Source organism: Tetrahymena thermophila (assembly GCF_000189635.1).
Source record: "Tetrahymena thermophila SB210 genomic scaffold scf_8254590, whole genome shotgun sequence".
In the NCBI taxonomy this organism is placed as follows: Eukaryota; Ciliophora; class Oligohymenophorea; order Hymenostomatida; family Tetrahymenidae; genus Tetrahymena; species Tetrahymena thermophila.
The window spans coordinates 89,813-106,532 of record NW_002476361.1 but is presented as its reverse complement, the minus strand read 5'-3'; the positions used below and the strand labels follow the sequence as shown (position 1 = coordinate 106,532).

At 22.5% G+C, this 16,720-nt stretch overlaps 5 protein-coding genes across 5 annotated transcripts in view; 4 read left to right on the top strand and 1 right to left on the bottom strand. All coding sequences in view use genetic code 6, as the record gives it.

The window, feature by feature from the left end:
* The window catches only part of TTHERM_00249870 (ubiquitin elongating factor core protein), a gene marked incomplete at both ends in the record, with an annotated part of 5,040 nt that extends 4,428 nt beyond the window's left edge, over positions 1-612 (top strand). Inside the window, 2 exons of the mRNA XM_001019036.3 lie at positions 1-20; positions 322-612. The exon at positions 1-20 is cut by the window's left edge and continues 286 nt beyond it. Coding sequence (XP_001019036.3) covers positions 1-20; positions 322-612 — 311 coding nt within the window. The remainder of the gene's footprint in view (positions 21-321) is intronic.
* A 951-nt stretch (positions 613-1,563) lies between these two features.
* TTHERM_00249860 (arrestin) lies at positions 1,564-2,829 on the bottom strand (the record flags this gene model as incomplete). Its single annotated transcript, XM_001019035.3, has 1 exon — positions 1,564-2,829. One exon carries the CDS (start codon positions 2,827-2,829, stop codon positions 1,564-1,566), a length of 1,266 nt encoding a protein of 421 aa, XP_001019035.1.
* Positions 2,830-4,483: 1,654 nt separating this feature from the next.
* On the top strand, positions 4,484-4,657 carry TTHERM_00249840 (hypothetical protein; the record flags this gene model as incomplete). Its single annotated transcript, XM_001019033.1, has 1 exon — positions 4,484-4,657. The coding sequence occupies one exon, from the start codon at positions 4,484-4,486 to the stop codon at positions 4,655-4,657; it is 174 nt and encodes a 57-aa protein (XP_001019033.1).
* Positions 4,658-6,567: 1,910 nt separating this feature from the next.
* On the top strand, positions 6,568-12,219 carry TTHERM_00249810 (E1-E2 ATPase family protein; the record flags this gene model as incomplete). Its single annotated transcript, XM_001019031.2, has 13 exons — positions 6,568-6,608; positions 6,825-7,099; positions 7,249-7,322; positions 7,605-8,039; positions 8,144-8,427; positions 8,581-8,947; positions 9,005-9,661; positions 9,742-10,573; positions 10,823-11,184; positions 11,240-11,533; positions 11,589-11,705; positions 11,768-11,947; positions 12,004-12,219. The coding sequence occupies 13 exons, from the start codon at positions 6,568-6,570 to the stop codon at positions 12,217-12,219; spliced, it is 4,134 nt and encodes a 1,377-aa protein (XP_001019031.2).
* A 1,256-nt stretch (positions 12,220-13,475) lies between these two features.
* TTHERM_00249800 (serine carboxypeptidase family protein) lies at positions 13,476-14,962 on the top strand (the record flags this gene model as incomplete). Its single annotated transcript, XM_001019030.1, has 3 exons — positions 13,476-14,036; positions 14,213-14,679; positions 14,746-14,962. 3 exons carry the CDS (start codon positions 13,476-13,478, stop codon positions 14,960-14,962), a joined length of 1,245 nt encoding a protein of 414 aa, XP_001019030.1.
* Positions 14,963-16,720: the final 1,758 nt, after the last annotated feature.

Here is a 16,720-nt window from a genome sequence, read left to right as displayed (position 1 = left end):
CATGTGCTCTAAGTTTCTGTGTAATTTTAAATTAATATTTATCCTAAATACTTAATTAAAATATCTCAAATTTAAAATATTAACTTTAACCATATTCAAAAATTAAATTATTCTTAGGCTAAATTAAAATATTTGATTTATTTTTTATAATTAAATCAAAAAAACAAAAAAAATTAACTATTTTTAAATAAAACATCATAAATTTATAATATTTAATATTACTATTTAAAAATTATATACGAAATCCTTTTTGAATTTATTTATAAAATTATTATTTAAATGGATTAATGAATATTTAAATAAATTATTATTTATACAAAGTTACTCAAGGATCCAGTGAGATTACCAACATCCCATTAAAATGTTGAGAGATCTATGATAAAAAAAGCATTACTTGATAATGAAATAGACCCATTCAATAGATAACCTCTGAAAAGAGAGTAGTTGGTCGAATTACCTTAATTAAAGTAAAAACTAGATGAATGGAAAGCTTAGAAGAAGAAAGAACTAAGAGAAAAAGGTTCAATTTCTTCTCAAAAAGCAAAAATGGATGTAGAAGAAGAAGAAGGCTAATATAAACAATAATAAAATCTATTTGGAAACTTAGAGTGAGTGAGTGATCAAGTGTCAATTGATTTGTAAAAAATGTAATAATAAATATTATGAATACTTACAATATATAAGCTTAAAAAATTAAATTAAGAAAAATGTTGTTGTACTCTGCATAACAAACATATTTGTGATACAACTAGAATTACAAAAATAAATTTAATATTAATGAATTTTATTTTTTTCTTGACAATTATAATTTTAAGTTTTAATTTAATCTGTGTTTATTTTTATTTAAATTTGTTTTGAAAATTATTATCAGATCCATTATCAATCTACTGAATTTAGAGGAAACATTTTTTCAAGATATTTAACAGATTTCAGTATAAAAATTTTAAGTTTATGTATTTAGTTAATTTCATTAATATTTTTGTTTATGCTAAAGGTAAAGTTTTAAAGCTAGATATATTTTAAAATTTAATTCAATTGCCAAAAGATAGTATGGATTATTTAATTTCTAATTTTTATAAGCATGTATAATAAATCCTCATTTATTTGTATCAAATTTATTTCAAAAAATTTTTGATAACAGTACTATTATTTTTAATATTTAATAAATTATAGCATATTTTAGATGTTGCAATTTTTAAGATAGTTGGTAGCAATTTTTTATTAAATAAAGTAAAGAAATATAATAAACAACATTTTTATTTTTAGTAATTTTAATAAAATATTTTTACATAAAAAAAGAGATAATACAAAAAAAAAAAAAATTGTAAATTGAAATTAGCTATATTTTTTAAATATAACTAGAAGAGTACAAAGGTTTGTTAATTTTAAGTTTAATTTGTTATTAATTAATAAATATTTATTTATTTATTATTTGATTTATTCAAATATCAACTCACTTTATATAAATATACATTAAGTATATATTACATATTTATTTATTTATAAATAATTATTTTTTATTATATATTAAAAATAAATATGTGAATAGATTAACATTGTTTATCAAAGATAATACTAATTTTAATCTTTCATGTATGGTGATTAATTAGGTTATTGAATTTAAGAAGTCATCGGATTAGCTAACCCATTCATATTACTTTATTAATATGGGTAAAGTTAAGGATTTTGTTACTAAGCATTTTGTTAATATAAGTATTGTTCCTCTTATGAGACAAATTTAAGTGACTATTGCTATATATAACTTGTTTATTATGAAGTAAACTAAGTTGGTTACAATTATGTTGGATTCCAATTTTATGGAGGCATAATTTATAATTATTAAGGAGCATCGCTAAAGTTATAAGCTTAGCTTGAATTAGGATTAATGTAGATCTTTATTTCATGAGGAGAACTCTTTGAAACACAACAGCAAGTACTAATTTCTGGATAAAATTCTAAGAAATAATTTACTTAAATTAATGAACCTTAGCAAGACAATGTAACATTCCCAGGCACTTATAATTATACATTTTCATTTATATGAGTTTTTTCTACTTTAACATTTACCATTTTTTCAAAAATGTTTATATATTTAGTTCTCTAAGTATTGCTTGCCTTCATTATTAGCTATCCAAGTAATTTGACGTTTAGATTGTTGACTTTTTTTCCATATTAGCTAAAATCTACATCTAATTTAATTTATATATTTTCATTAGGAGCGAAAGATCTTCCATTTGTTTATATGTTGTATTTAATCTATCCAGATCTGCAACAGCAACATATTACTGGTTCTTAAATAGAATTTGTCATATTTTACAATTCTAAAGAGGGGATTTATTACCCTATAAATATCTCTTAACTTCCTCCTATAGGTTTTACGTTAGCTTCTGTTGGAATAATAGAAGCGAAAAGAGTGTATTTTAAGCTGCATTAAGTATGTTAGCTATAGAAGTATTTCATAGAAGAAGGAAGCTTATCTGCAACATTCATTTAAAAGGGAATTTGTATCTAACAAGGATGTATTATAAAAGCTGTATCATTTGTTCCTTATGCGAAATCATAAATAGGAAGACTAAAATTAAGAAAACTATTATACCCTCTAGCATGAACTGTTCTTCTATGTTTACCACTGCCAACCGTATATGTAAAGTGAGTTTCTTCTAAACCTACTAAAGTAACTTATAGGATATGCCCTTAAAAAGGTTCTTCTAAATTAATGTTTAACATTCCCTGAATAACTTAATTACTAACGAAGGCAGTCTTTTAAAGTTAAATATAAATGCCTCCTTTCACTTATCTTCTATTGTCTTTTGGTTGGCTTTATCCCATTATTTAATTTTCTCACTGAATAGACTTTTTAATTCAAAAATATTCAAGCCTCAATTATTATTTAATTAGTTAAATTTTAATTATTAACTAGAATCATGCATATCTAAGAATATAATTATTTAAAAAAAGGGAACAGTCAACCAATCATAAAACTCTGTATTTTTATTGAGTCAAATTCGATCAAAATGGATTTTTTAAACATGTATTTCGATAAAGCTTTCAAAAATTTAAATTTCTAAACCAAATAAATTGTCTTGAAATTTTATTAACTTTTTTAATTATTTATTTATATTATTTCAGATAATTTCTGGCTAAAACTTAATTTATTTTTGAAAAATAAATTTTGAGCCAAATATAAAATTAATCTTTGTTTTCAATGTAAAAAAATTACTAAAATATGATTAATATATATTGAAACAATTTAAATTATACAAATATTTATTTACTGATAAATTTAATTTTTTTTTTGTGAAAGTAATAAACAAATTTGTTTGTTTGATTTTTAATTAGAAATGTTTGTTTATGTTAATTAATGTATGAAGGGAAAAAAAATCTAAATTTATTACTTAAAAAGAAGTAATTGGTAAATCAAATAATTAAAATTTCTTATTTTCTTTTAAAAACTCTCCTTCTGAATATCTAATTTTTTAACTTTAAATTATTTATTTTTTTTTTAATTTCAAATATAAAAAATCATTTTTTTATGCGAAATCTAGAAATAGTTTTAGTACTCAACTTTTTTATAAATTTTTGTTAAATAGAATATATTTTTTTGCTATTATAAATCTATTTAAAATAAAAATAAAAACATCAAAAAATCATGAATTTTCTTAAATTAATTTATATCTTCATAAAAAAAACAAAATATCAAAATAAATTTATAAAAAGTAGAGCTATTTATGCCTATAATTTAAATTCATTATTTCAAAAAAAATTGCAGCGTGCGTGCTTTCTTATTGATTGGATTTGATTCTTTTTTTATTGTTATTTGATTTTAATCTATTTTATTTTTTTGTATTTTTTTTAATTTGTTTTTGTAATTTGTTTGCTTTTTTTCTTAGTTTATCTATTCTTTTTGTTTTATCTCTTTTTATGTTTATCTATTGCTTATTTGATGTGTTGATTTTATCTTTATTTTATTTCTTTTATTAATTTATTTAATCTTTTTTTTTTCTTTCATTTAATTTAATTAATTTGTATTTTAATATTTTGTTTTTAATTTGGAATGCTCAAGCTCATTTCTCAATCAAAGTTTTTACATCATCATCATTTTTAATTATCATCATCGTCTAAAAATTAAGATCTTTCTTTATATTTTTGTTTTAAAAATACTTTTTATATAATCTGGTTCGAAAGAAAGAGGATGTAGTCTCTACAGTCTATCATCCAAAAATGTGAAAAAAATCAAACAAACGAGCGATTCGAATAGTAATGAATCCCCAGTCGATATGCATATAACTTAGATATGCAGTATAGATAGGAACCCATTATATTCTGTCAACAAACTTTCCATATAAAGTGACTTAAAAGTAGGTGCACCTATCTCTTGATTACGAGGAGTTTATTTAATGGGAAAACTTGACTGTCAGAAAGTTTCCAAAAATAAATTTCTCTCTCTCTTATCTCATTCGAATCGGATTTTCTGTACAATTAAATGGCGATAACTAAATAACTTTTTAAAAGCCAATTAGCTATCATTCGTATTAAAAACTTATCTGAAGCAGCTGAATTGATAAAAGCAGCTGTCAGTATTTTTAAAAACTATTTTGAGTTCAGTTTGAATCTCAAAGTCACCCCTTATTCACCCTATTAGGAAAGTTCACGTTGATTCGTTCATTTGCTGAGTTAGCTTTATAAGCTTTTACTCATTTTTTTTTTTTACTAATCAAAATTTATTATTAATTAAATAATTATCAAAATTTTTAAATTTCCTCTCTAATCTTCTAATTAAATTTTTCTCCTTTCTTTTGTAATTTGAATTAATAAATTAATTAATTAATTTAAATTTAAAATTGGTTTTACCCCGCAATAACACAGAAGATACAAATAAATTCTTCTTCACATTAATTTACATTTAGAAAATGCTTATGATATAAAATTTGTAAAAAATTTATGAAATAGAAATCGCTTGTTAAAAATAATATTTTTTAAACAATATTAAAAATAAATATATCCTATTTTATTTCAGTAATATTAAGAAGGAGTTTAACAAATTAATTTTCTTATATTTTCTTACAATATTTTTAATCAAGTACAAATTTATTTTATAAACTTTATCATTTTTATTATAAAAAAATTAGTTAAGTCAAAAATAAAAAATTAGGTCCCACTGGGATTCGAACCCAGGTCAAGGGATTTAAAGTCCCCAGTACTAACCACTATACTATGGAACCGGAACACATTAATAACTTATTTAATTATTGGCTAGTATAGCCTGTCTAAAATTAAATTTAGTTTTAGAAAATAATGCAATAATTATTTTCTGTATGAATTTAACAAAAATTTAGATTTAATCGAATTTTTGCATAAAATTTTTATTTATCTATTAAAATATATTATTTAAAAATGTGTTTCTTTGTAAAGCTTTTTATTTTAAACTTTTTTTCACTTTTTATGAATTAAGCATTGAAAAATCAGTATAAAATTTTCCTATTAAAAAACCACATAATTAAGCTATTTCAAAAGAACAATTTATGATTATCTTTATGAAAGGCATTTAAAGAAAAGAATTATATTAATTCAAATAAAATTGTATTTATAGTATTTTATTATAATAACCTAATTTATTTTAGCAACATTTCTGAAAAAATTAATAATTAATTTGATTATTTCAATTACAAAAATATAGGATATGAAAGTTTAATTTAAATTATTTATTTTACATATTAGAAATAAATAATAAAATTCTAGATCGAACATCAATATATTAATTATAAAATAATAATTAAAAGTAGATTTTCTTCTTCTCTCTCTATGTATAATATTTAATGCAATTTCTAGTAAAAAGAGCTAATAAATCATAATCATATGATATTTTATTGATCAAAAAATATTGAATTTTAACTTTTGGAAATTAAAAAAATTCAGGATATAAATTAAGAATACTTAATAAGGTAAATGATGAAAAAATAAAAATATGTAATCATATTCTGATAAATAAACAAATTTTTATTTATCGATGATTTTAAATTACTCACTTATCGATATCACAATATTATTGACTAATTAACAATATATAGCTTTGGTTAAACAATAATAAAAGAATTCTAATTTAAACAATTTGTTTATTAATTAATAAGAGAAAATTCTTTGCAAGATAATTATGAGTTAGTAACTTGTGTTAATATTTTAGCTTTTATAAAATGTTGGAACATGATTTGAAGTTCATAAATTTTATTTTAAATAAAAATTATTCTCACACTCTACTCGTTTTGTAGAGAGAAATAACTATAAATAATTGAAATCTAATTAAAGCATATCAAAGCTAAAATAATAAAAGAATTGATTGTTGCTCGCATATCTATCTATTTATGTACTTAGTTTTTCAAATCAGCTCAATAATTTAAGTAAATTTGTAAAACTATTATAATCAATTAATAATATAAAGCTAATTTTCAAAACTATCAAGAAAAAAACGCTTCTTATCAACAAACAGTTCTATTTCTTTGAAACCGTCTAACAAACAAGTCTAAGGATAAGCAACTTAAAGATACACACAGTCTTCTTTTCCAGACATTGATGAAACCCCAAACAAATGATAAGGCGCTGAATGAATAATTGTAATTTCAATTATAAATTTTTGATTCTAGAGCAACTTCTACAATGCTTAAAGCTTGATTAGTTAATTTAAAGAAAGTGAATAAATAAAAAAATAATGAATATAAATAAACATTATGGCTTGAATGCAGCCGATCAAACTTTTTTCATACAATATAAATATTTTCTTTTTGAATTTCATCCAATTTATCCATTTATTTTTTTACATTTAAAAATAGGTTAGAGTAAAATCTCTAAAATGAACAACTAAATAATTAGCGAGGTAGAAAAGTAAATTTCAAGCTCCCAGAAGATATTTAAGAAGAAGGAGTTATTAACGATATAGAATCATTTAAAATTTCAAAAGTTAAATTGATACTTTCATACATCTTATTTGTCGTTTCAGGAGGTATCTTGTATCTCTTTACACGTTGGGACATCAACTTTAAGATTTTAATTTAAATGGTAAAATGCTCAGCTTAAGAAGCTGAATACATGAAGATAACATCAATAGGTAAATAGCGATTTAATGCTTTTAACTTTTATCTTTTAGAAATCGAAATTTAATGGCTTTTGAAATAAATGTCTATAAAATTTTTATTGATCATACTATTAAGTAAATAAATTATTATTATTCCTCTTTTTTGTTTAATTTAAAAACAGATAACACAATTACTTTGGTAAAGACAGAGAAAAGAGTAATGACGCTAGATGACTATCCATCCAACAATTTTCTTGTAAGATTTAAATTGTAAATAAAAAAAGAAAGTGGATATTATCTCATCAAAAAATATCGAAATTGATAATTTAATTAAGATTACTCATACATTTTTATGATTTGTGCATTTTTCCTATTAATTTCCCAAAATACAAGATAATAAAAATATATTAAGTTTAGCTTACATTTATTAAATTATTTACGAACAAACTAAACCATTTAATTAAATTAACAAGAAATCAAATAACTTTCTTACATAATTAATCAATGCTTTTTATAAACTAATTTTATTAACACATAGATTTTTACCTTTAGACTTTACACTTATTACTACGATGATAGAATTGATTGTTTCTTCCCTGTCCAGTTTGCTTTGTCTCTTCTCACAAACAATTAAATTCACGAAAAGTATGGCAGAGGAGTTGAGAGTGAAGAAAAATTAAGCTAGCTATTCTAAATGTATGGAAAAAATAATACTGAAATTCCAGATAAATCAACAATGAAAATATTAATTGATGAAGTCCTTTCACCTTTTTACATTTTCTAAGTTTTTAGTGTCACTCTTTGGATGATAGAACCTTACTACTATTATGCTTCTGTAATTCTTGGAACTTCTTTATTATCCGCAATAGTTAGTCTTATCGAAACAAAAAACAACTACAAAAAGCTCAAGTAAATGAGTTTCTTTGAAACTCCTGTATTTGTCTATAGAGGCATATAAGAGTATATTTAGCCAGTAAAATTTTTAATTATTTTATTTATTTATTTTTTCAAAAAATGTTTATTTATTTTGAAATATTCTTTAAAATTAATTTAGAATAAATTATTTTTTTTTTAAAGGATGGAGGTCATTTAAAGATAGAAAGAGATATTATCAAAGGAAAGCAAGAAATAAGCTCACTAAATTTAGTACCTGGTGATATCATAGAAATTCCTGATGGTTAAATTCTTCCATGTGATGTGATTCTCTTGAACGGTTCTTGTGTTATGAATGAATCTATGCTTACTGGTGAATCTATTCCTATCATTAAATCTTCCTTGCCATTTAACAGCAATAAATATCATCCTAACGAAGATGGAAAACAATCAACACTATTCGCAGGTACAAAATGCATCGAAACAAGGTAAATATAAATTTAAAGGCATGTCTCATAATTGATTGTTTAACATTCTTAAAGAATAGTTCAAATTTAATTTATGATTTACTAATTTAGAAGTTATTTTATTAAAATTAACTTAAAATATTTTGGTTTTTTAAAATGAAATTTAAAAAATAGATTTTATTTGAAAGGTTAGATTCCTGTCCTTGGGTTAGTTAGCTAAACTAGCTTTAATACTATGAAAGGGTAATTAGTGAGATCAATTTTATATCCTAAATAGAATTCCTTTTCATTTTATGTAGACTCTTTAAAGTTTATTGCTGTGCTTGCCTTAATATCAATTGTTGGTTTTATAGTTTCTCTCCCTTTTATGATCAAAGGCTATAATGAAGGATACCTTGAATTAAGAGATTTAATATTAAATAGTTTAGATTTAGTAACTATCACAGTTCCTCCTGCTTTGCCTACTTGCTTGTCAATTGGTATCTCCTTTGCTATTTCTAGATTAAGAAAGCAACAAATTTTCTGCATTTCTCCTCCAAAAGTAAGTTAATTAATTAAAATTAAGGGATTTGATAAATATTATTTTTTTAATGTTAAGGTAAATATCAGTGGTAAAGTAACAATAATGTGCTTTGATAAAACTGGCACTTTGACTGAAGAGGGTCTTGATATGTATGGTTTAAGACCTATATTCTACACTGGTCCCAATAAAGTTAAATTTGCTAAGCTTCAAGATGAAACAAAAAGACTTGGAGAAACAAAAAGATACAAGTTGAATGGAGTTGCAGAATAAATTAATCTTTATGGTGAAAATAACCCTTATACTTTAATTGGAGATCCTGAGATTATATTAAAGGAGTGCATGGCAAGTTGTCATGGCCTAACAAAAATCAAAGGTGAGTTGATTGGTGATCCTTTAGAAGTCAAAATGTTTGAAGCCACAGAATGGGTTCTAATTGAAAATGATATGGATAAATATGATGAACTCGTTTTGGCTGTAGTTCAACCTCCTTGTGGCACTGTCTTCTAAACAAGTGATATCAATTAAATTGAAGAAAGTATCAAAACTAATCAGCTACCAACTTCTATTGGTATCATTAAAAGATTTGAATTTTCTTCTAAACTATAAAGAATGAGCACGATTGTAAGAAATCTTTAAAATTAAACTGATTTCTTTAGACTACACGTCAAAGGTTCACCTGAAAAAATCTTTGAACTTTGCAAACCAGAAACGATTCCTTAAAATTTCCACGAAGTAATTTTATTTTTTATTTAAATAAACTTTTAGCAAGCAAACCTTTTTATAACATCTAACATATCTAAAATTATTTATAGGTCCTAGATTTTTATGCCAGAAAAGGTTTTAGAATTTTAGCATTTGGAATTAAGATTTTGAAAATGACATACAGAAAAATTCAAAAAGTGGAAAGAGACGAAGTTGAGAAAGATTTGACATTTGCTGGATTATTAATTATGGAGAATAAATTAAAGCCCATCACTACTTAGATAATAGAAGAACTTTAGAATGCTAATATTCGTACCATTATGGTAACAGGCGATAATGCTCTAACTGCTATCAGCGTAGGAAGATAATGCTAAATTGTAGATGAAAATAAAAGAGTATATTTTGGTGATATTAGCGATGATCCTAAATAAAAAAATAAGATTGTTTGGAAAGATTTTGAACATGCCGATAAGATATTAAATGAAGACAATTTAGAACCTGTAAACGGTATTTAGCAATATTTGGAAGAAGGTATTTTAGAAATTCAAGAAGAAAAGCAGATATTTGAGTAGGCTTAAATCTTAGAAGAAAAAGAACGCCAAAATTCTTCAATAAATTAAAAAATTAAAAGTAAAGATAGTTTGAATAATAAAGTCAGCCATAAGCATGGTACTCCCAACAAAAAATCCTATAGAGATAGAGCGAGCAAAGAAATATCATTAAACAACCAAAATCAAATATCAACACATGAACAGATCGAAGCAGCTCTTTCTATTTTCGATAATTAACACTAATTAAGTCAGCAATCTAGTGTTAATTTATCTAATGAATAGTTATCTTAGCATCTCCCCTCTCATTCAGATACTAAATCATAAAGCAATAGCGAATTTTAATTTAACAAAAACGAGGAATAAGAAGCAGAGGCTATTGCTGCTTTACAGGGTAATTAATTTTAATTATCAAAATTAAAGAAATATTTTTAATAAATTTTAATAATTGTAAAGAAAAATTAAAATTTCTTTTTATTTATTTTTTAAAAAACAAACAAAAATTTAATGAAAATAGTTTATTTTAATTAAATAAATTTTATAAAAATGAATTTTTAACTTTAATTTATACAATTTGAATGCAAAATTTAAATTTAAAAATAAATTTTAATATATTTTTTACGTTATTCGTAATTTTATTTAGATGATATTTAAGACTAATTACCTTGGAATCACAATTAAGAATAGTTCACTTTAGCTATTACAGGAAGGGCATTTTCTAAAATCATTGATGAATCTACAGAAAGCCCTTCAAAGGCTTAATTGCTAAGAACTATGTTGCTTAAAACTTAAATCTTTGCCAGAATGAGACCAGAAGAAAAGGCATTATTATTACAGTCTCTATAAGAGTTACCTTGGAAACCAACATGCGGTATGTGTGGAGATGGTGCAAATGATTGTGGTGCTCTAAAAACTGCCGATATTGGTATTTCACTTTCAGAAGCTGAAGCTTCTATTGCAGCTCCTTTCACATCTAAAGTTCAAGATATTTCTTGTGTTATAGAAGTAATTAATATTTTTATAATCAATATTTATTTAATTAAATAATCTTATTTATTAGCTATTGAAAGAAGGAAGAGCTGCTTTAGTAACTAGTTTTTCATGCTTTAAATTCATGGCTCTTTACTCAATGATTTAATTCTTTACTACAACTTTACTCTACACAGTAAATTCACTTCCTGGTGATATGTAATTCTTGTATTGGGATGTTGTCATTATCATTCCACTTGCTTTCTTGATGGGTCTTACAGATGCCTACCCTGTTTTATCTAAGCAGGTACCTGGATCAAGTCTTGTTTCTTTCCCAGTACTTTGCTCTGTGATAGGATAAACCTTAGTAAATGGAGGATTTTAGGTAAATTTCTATTCTTATACTGATTTTTTAATAAAATTTTATTAATTAATATTAGATCATTGTTTTCATGATTCTAAGATCTTAAAATTGGTATTAATCTGTTGTTGAAGCTCATACCTATCTAGGAGACTTAGATGATGAAGATGCTCGTAAAAGTTGCTATGAATCTACTGTATTTGCTTATTTATTATTATTATTTTAAAAAAATAAATATATTTATTATTTAATAAAAAGACTTTATTTTTATTCTCTAACTTCTAATATATCTCTACCTGCATTGCTTTTTCTATTGGTAAACCTTTCAAGAAAGAATTTTACACAAATAGATTGTTTACTTTTTCACTTATTTTGATAACAAGTATTTCACTAGTTATCTAGTTAGTTCCTAATAGCTTTACTCGCAGTTTCTTAGATGTAATAAAAATAATATTTTTTAAAAAAATCAAATTAACTATCCTCTCTTTAATTAGGTATTTGAAAAAGTCTAACTTGATGATTAAGAACCTAAATCTGAAATGCCTTACTCATTTTTATTAGTTTTGTTAGGCATATCATTTGGAAGTGCAATTGCTAACATATTTTTTGAAAAGTATGTTGTCAAAAAGCTGTCTCTCTACTTCAAAAGAAAGTAGGATCCAAAGAAATACTAAAGTCTTATCATGCCTAGCTAAGCTTAAAAAAATTGAATATTAACAAAACAATTTAAAATATTAATTAATATATTTTTAAAATGAATGTACTTTTTTAGTTAGTTTCTTTTGTATTGAATTTATTTATAAACAAAAATTAATTTTATTTTCTTAAAAGAATAAGTATTTTTTATATCAAACAATTGATAATTTATTTTGCAAATTTGAACAAAATTAAGAAAAAATATTCAAATTTTTTATTTGAATAATAACTTAACTTAAACAATTAATTAGTATAAAAAGGTATTAAAAAAATTTAACTCTATAAAATTCTAAACTGAATATTTATTTTAAATTTGGTAAAGAATTGTTAAGAAATCTATAAAATATATTATAAAGGACAAATAATTGTTTCCTTCTTTTTAAAATTAGTATTGTGCTAAATAAAAAATTAATAAAAATATTTTAAATATTTAATTAACATTTTTAAAAATTATTAAATTTTTAACACATAAAGCGCTTAAAATTTATCTCATTATTAAAATCGATTAAAATGACTTTTAAAGGATGTTATTTCTATTTTTAATAAATATGCAATTAAATATTATTGTACTCATTAAAATTTTGTTTAGTCTTATTAAAAGCTATATTTAATAGGTGAAAAAATATTTTTATTTCAATATATTTCAGAAATCAGCCACAAAAAATAGTATAATAGTCTAAGTTTTTTAATGGAAATAAAAAATAAATTTAAAATAGAACTTTTTTTAAAAATTTAGTTGTTTAAATAAAAATAAATTTATTTTTTATTTATTTATACTCATTTTTTAGTACAGAAAAAGCTGATTAAAAATCAAAAAAATACGAAGAAAGAAAAAAAATATTTTCAAATACATTTATAAAAAAATTGATAATTATTGAAAAACTAACTAAGAAGAAATACAATATAAAATATTTCCCATCAACATGATTTAAAAATATTAAAAAAATAGATTTATTTAATATTAAAAGTACTAAGAAGAAGTATTTTTGCATGTTTTATGAAAGGATTCTTTCGTACATTCCTTTACATTGATCAAGATATAATTTCTTTTATTATATCTTTTACATCAAAGAAATAATAAAAAAAATGTGTTTGTCAAATAAAGTTAAGTAAATGTTTTGATTAGGATTTGATCATAATTTAATAATTTAATTAGCTTATTCTTTTATACAAATAAAAAAATTTTCATTATAAAAAGTGAATCTTTATGAGCAAAATATGTAATATAATTTATAATTAAAAAAGCTAGCTTTGTTATAAAATATCAACGATGAAAAGTCAAATCTTGTTTTTTGCTCTTTTAAGCATTGCTCTTTGTGCCTAAAACCCATTGTTTTTGAATGAGACCTACACCACTGGTCTTGTCAACATCTAAAAATCAAGTGACATTTTTTACTGGCTTTTTGAATCAAGAAGCAACCCTTCAACAGACCCTTTAGTTATCTGGTTGACTGGTGGTCCTGGATGCTCTTCAGAACTTGCTCTTTTCACTGAAAATGGCCCTTTCTCAGTAAATGATAATTTGACTTTAGAAAACAATGCTTACTCTTGGAATAATTAAGCCAACCTTGTATTTGTCGATTAACCTGTTGGTACTGGTTTTTCTTTTGCAGGAAAAGGTGAATTAGTTACAAATGAAGACGAAGTTGGTGAGGATTTTTATCAATTTATTCTTGGTTTCTTAGAATAAAATCCTCAATTTATTGGCAGACCTCTCTTTATAACTGGTGAATCATACGCAGGTCATTACATTCCCGCAATCGGTGCAGAATTAGTCAAGCAAAATAATCCTAAAATTAATTTATAAGGTCTAGCTATTGGTAATGGTTTGGTAAATTAAAAATCCTTATTTAGTTAAAATTTGGTTTTTTGTTTCTTTCGAAATCTTATATTAATTAAAAACAACTAAAAAACAAAGACTTAATAATAAATAATTTAATTAAATTTTATTTAATTCTAATATCTGAAAAATATTGATCAAAAATATAAATAAAATATATTTAATAGGTAAATCGTGAAGTCCAAGATCCAACTTATGGTGAATATGCTTACAAAAATAAATTGATTTCTGCTTTCAAATATTACTTTGTTGTTAAACCAGCTTTGGCTATTTGTTCTTCTTTGACTACCATAAAGGCTCCTATGATTCTAAGCAATATATTCTGTAATATAGGCTTAGAAGCAATTCTTGGTTCTGGATAAACTCCTAAATTCAATATCTATGATATCAGAAAACCTTGTATTGGTTCTTTATGCTATAACATGACTAATGTTGATAATTTCCTAGCTAGAAATGATGTTAAATCTGCTTTGGGTGTAAGTGGAAGAACCTGGTAAGAATGCTCCAATACTGTTCATACTGCTCTCACTAAAGACTAAAATGTAAATCTTGCTTAAAAAGTTGCTTATGTCCTAGAAAGCGGTATTAAAGTCTTAGCTTACAGTGGTGATCAAGATTTCATCTGCAATTACATGTAAAAATTTAGAATTTTAATTTATAATTTTTCTGATAATTTTTTTCAAAAACAAAATTATAATAGGGGAGGTATTGCTTGGACTAATGCTATGGAGTGGACTTAATAAAAAGCTTATCAATAGGCATAATTCTAAGACTACTAAGTCAATGGATAAAGTGCAGGTCAAATTAAGGGTGCTGGAAATTTCTAATTCCTTAGAGTTTATCAAGCTGGACACATGGTTCCTATGGATTAACCAGCTGTTGCTCTTCATTTGATTAACTAATTCATATCTAGTTGAATAATAAAATAATATATTAAAAAATAATTTTATTAAATATACTTTCTAAACTATTTAAATACAAACAAGTATATTATATTTAACATATAAGAAATATCATCTAAGTTTAAATATTAATTTAAGGCTAATAAAACTTTAATTATAAAATTTCATTTAAAATTTTCCTACTTTTTTTAGCTTTCATTATTTATTTCTTTATTTTTAAAAGCTATTAATTTAGAGTTTTTTTATTTTGCGACAACATTTCTATTGATTTGAATGTATTTAAAGCAAATTTTCAAGCATTGTTATTTTATTAAAAATATTTACATCAGTATTTTTAAATACTTTCTTTCTATTTTATTATTTTTTTCAATATTAAAAATTTAGAAATAATGAGCCAAAATATAAATTTTTACTTATTACATTATATATACCATAAATATATCTTTATCTGATCCTTTAAATCATCTTTAATTAAATATTTTGGAAATAAAATATTTTGAGAAAAGGCAATAAATAATTGTTAAAAAAATTTTTTCAAAATCTAATAAAAGCAGGTTGATAAAAAAAATTAAAAAATAGAAAGTGTAAAAGTAACTTAAAATCATAAAAATTAAATTAAATATCACCATCTGTACCTAAAAAGTTGGTGATATTTTAATTAAAAGATTATCAATATACAGTAAATTTGTTATTTAGAAGGAAAAAATTAAGAAAAAAATTAAATAATTTGAAATAAATCAATTCTTTTTTATATAAAAAATATCAAAATTAAAAACAAATATACTATTTTTAATTCAGATAAACTGCCATATTTGAGTGATTAATGCAATTTGCTTAAGCAGAACCAAAGCTTGATGCATCTTCATCACCAATTTTATTTTCACTTTTTAAATATTGAAAAAAAATATAAAAGTTGGAAGGAAAAAAAGAAATAATAAGAAATGAATTAATTAATAATCAAATCAAAAAGTTTAAAAAGAAAAAATGAATTAGTTAAATAAAAAAGATAAAAATAACATCAAAATAAAAAAGAAATAAAATGAAATAAAATCTTATAAATAAATTAATTATAATAGTTTTATTTTTTTTAATTCATTACAATATTAAAAATTTTTTAAATCAAAAATAAATTATCTTTTTTACACAATACTAAGTTAAATTTGAGAAATTAGTGCAATTTGCTAAACCAAAACCTAAGTTTGATGTACCTTCACCATCAATTCAATTCTTCCTTAATATATATTGATGAAAAAATATATAATTAATTAATAAGTTGGTAAGAATAAAAAAGTGAATAAAAAATATGAAATAATAAGAAAATAATTAAAAATAATCTAAATAAAAATTTAAATTTAAAAATAAGTTAAAATAATAAAAAAAATACTTCTATAACTAAAAATAAATGAACTAGATGAGAATATCTATTAAAAAAATAATATTTTAAATACTTTGAAAATAAAATATAAAAAAGTAAATAATAATAACATTAATAAACTAAATATATTATAAATCATTATATACAAGTGAATTAGATTAAGCTTAGATGTTAAAAATTTTTTTATTAATAAAAATTAATTTAAAGAATATAAAATAAATTATTAAATATTTTTGATATTAGAAATATTTTTTCTATTAAATCATTTCTTTATTTTTTTTCAAAAATTTGAATAGTATTTTATGGAGATTTAATTAATTATAAACATATAAAAAAATTAATTTAGCTTTATCTAATTTTTATTTTGATAAAAAGAATTAATAATTAAAATAAATGCA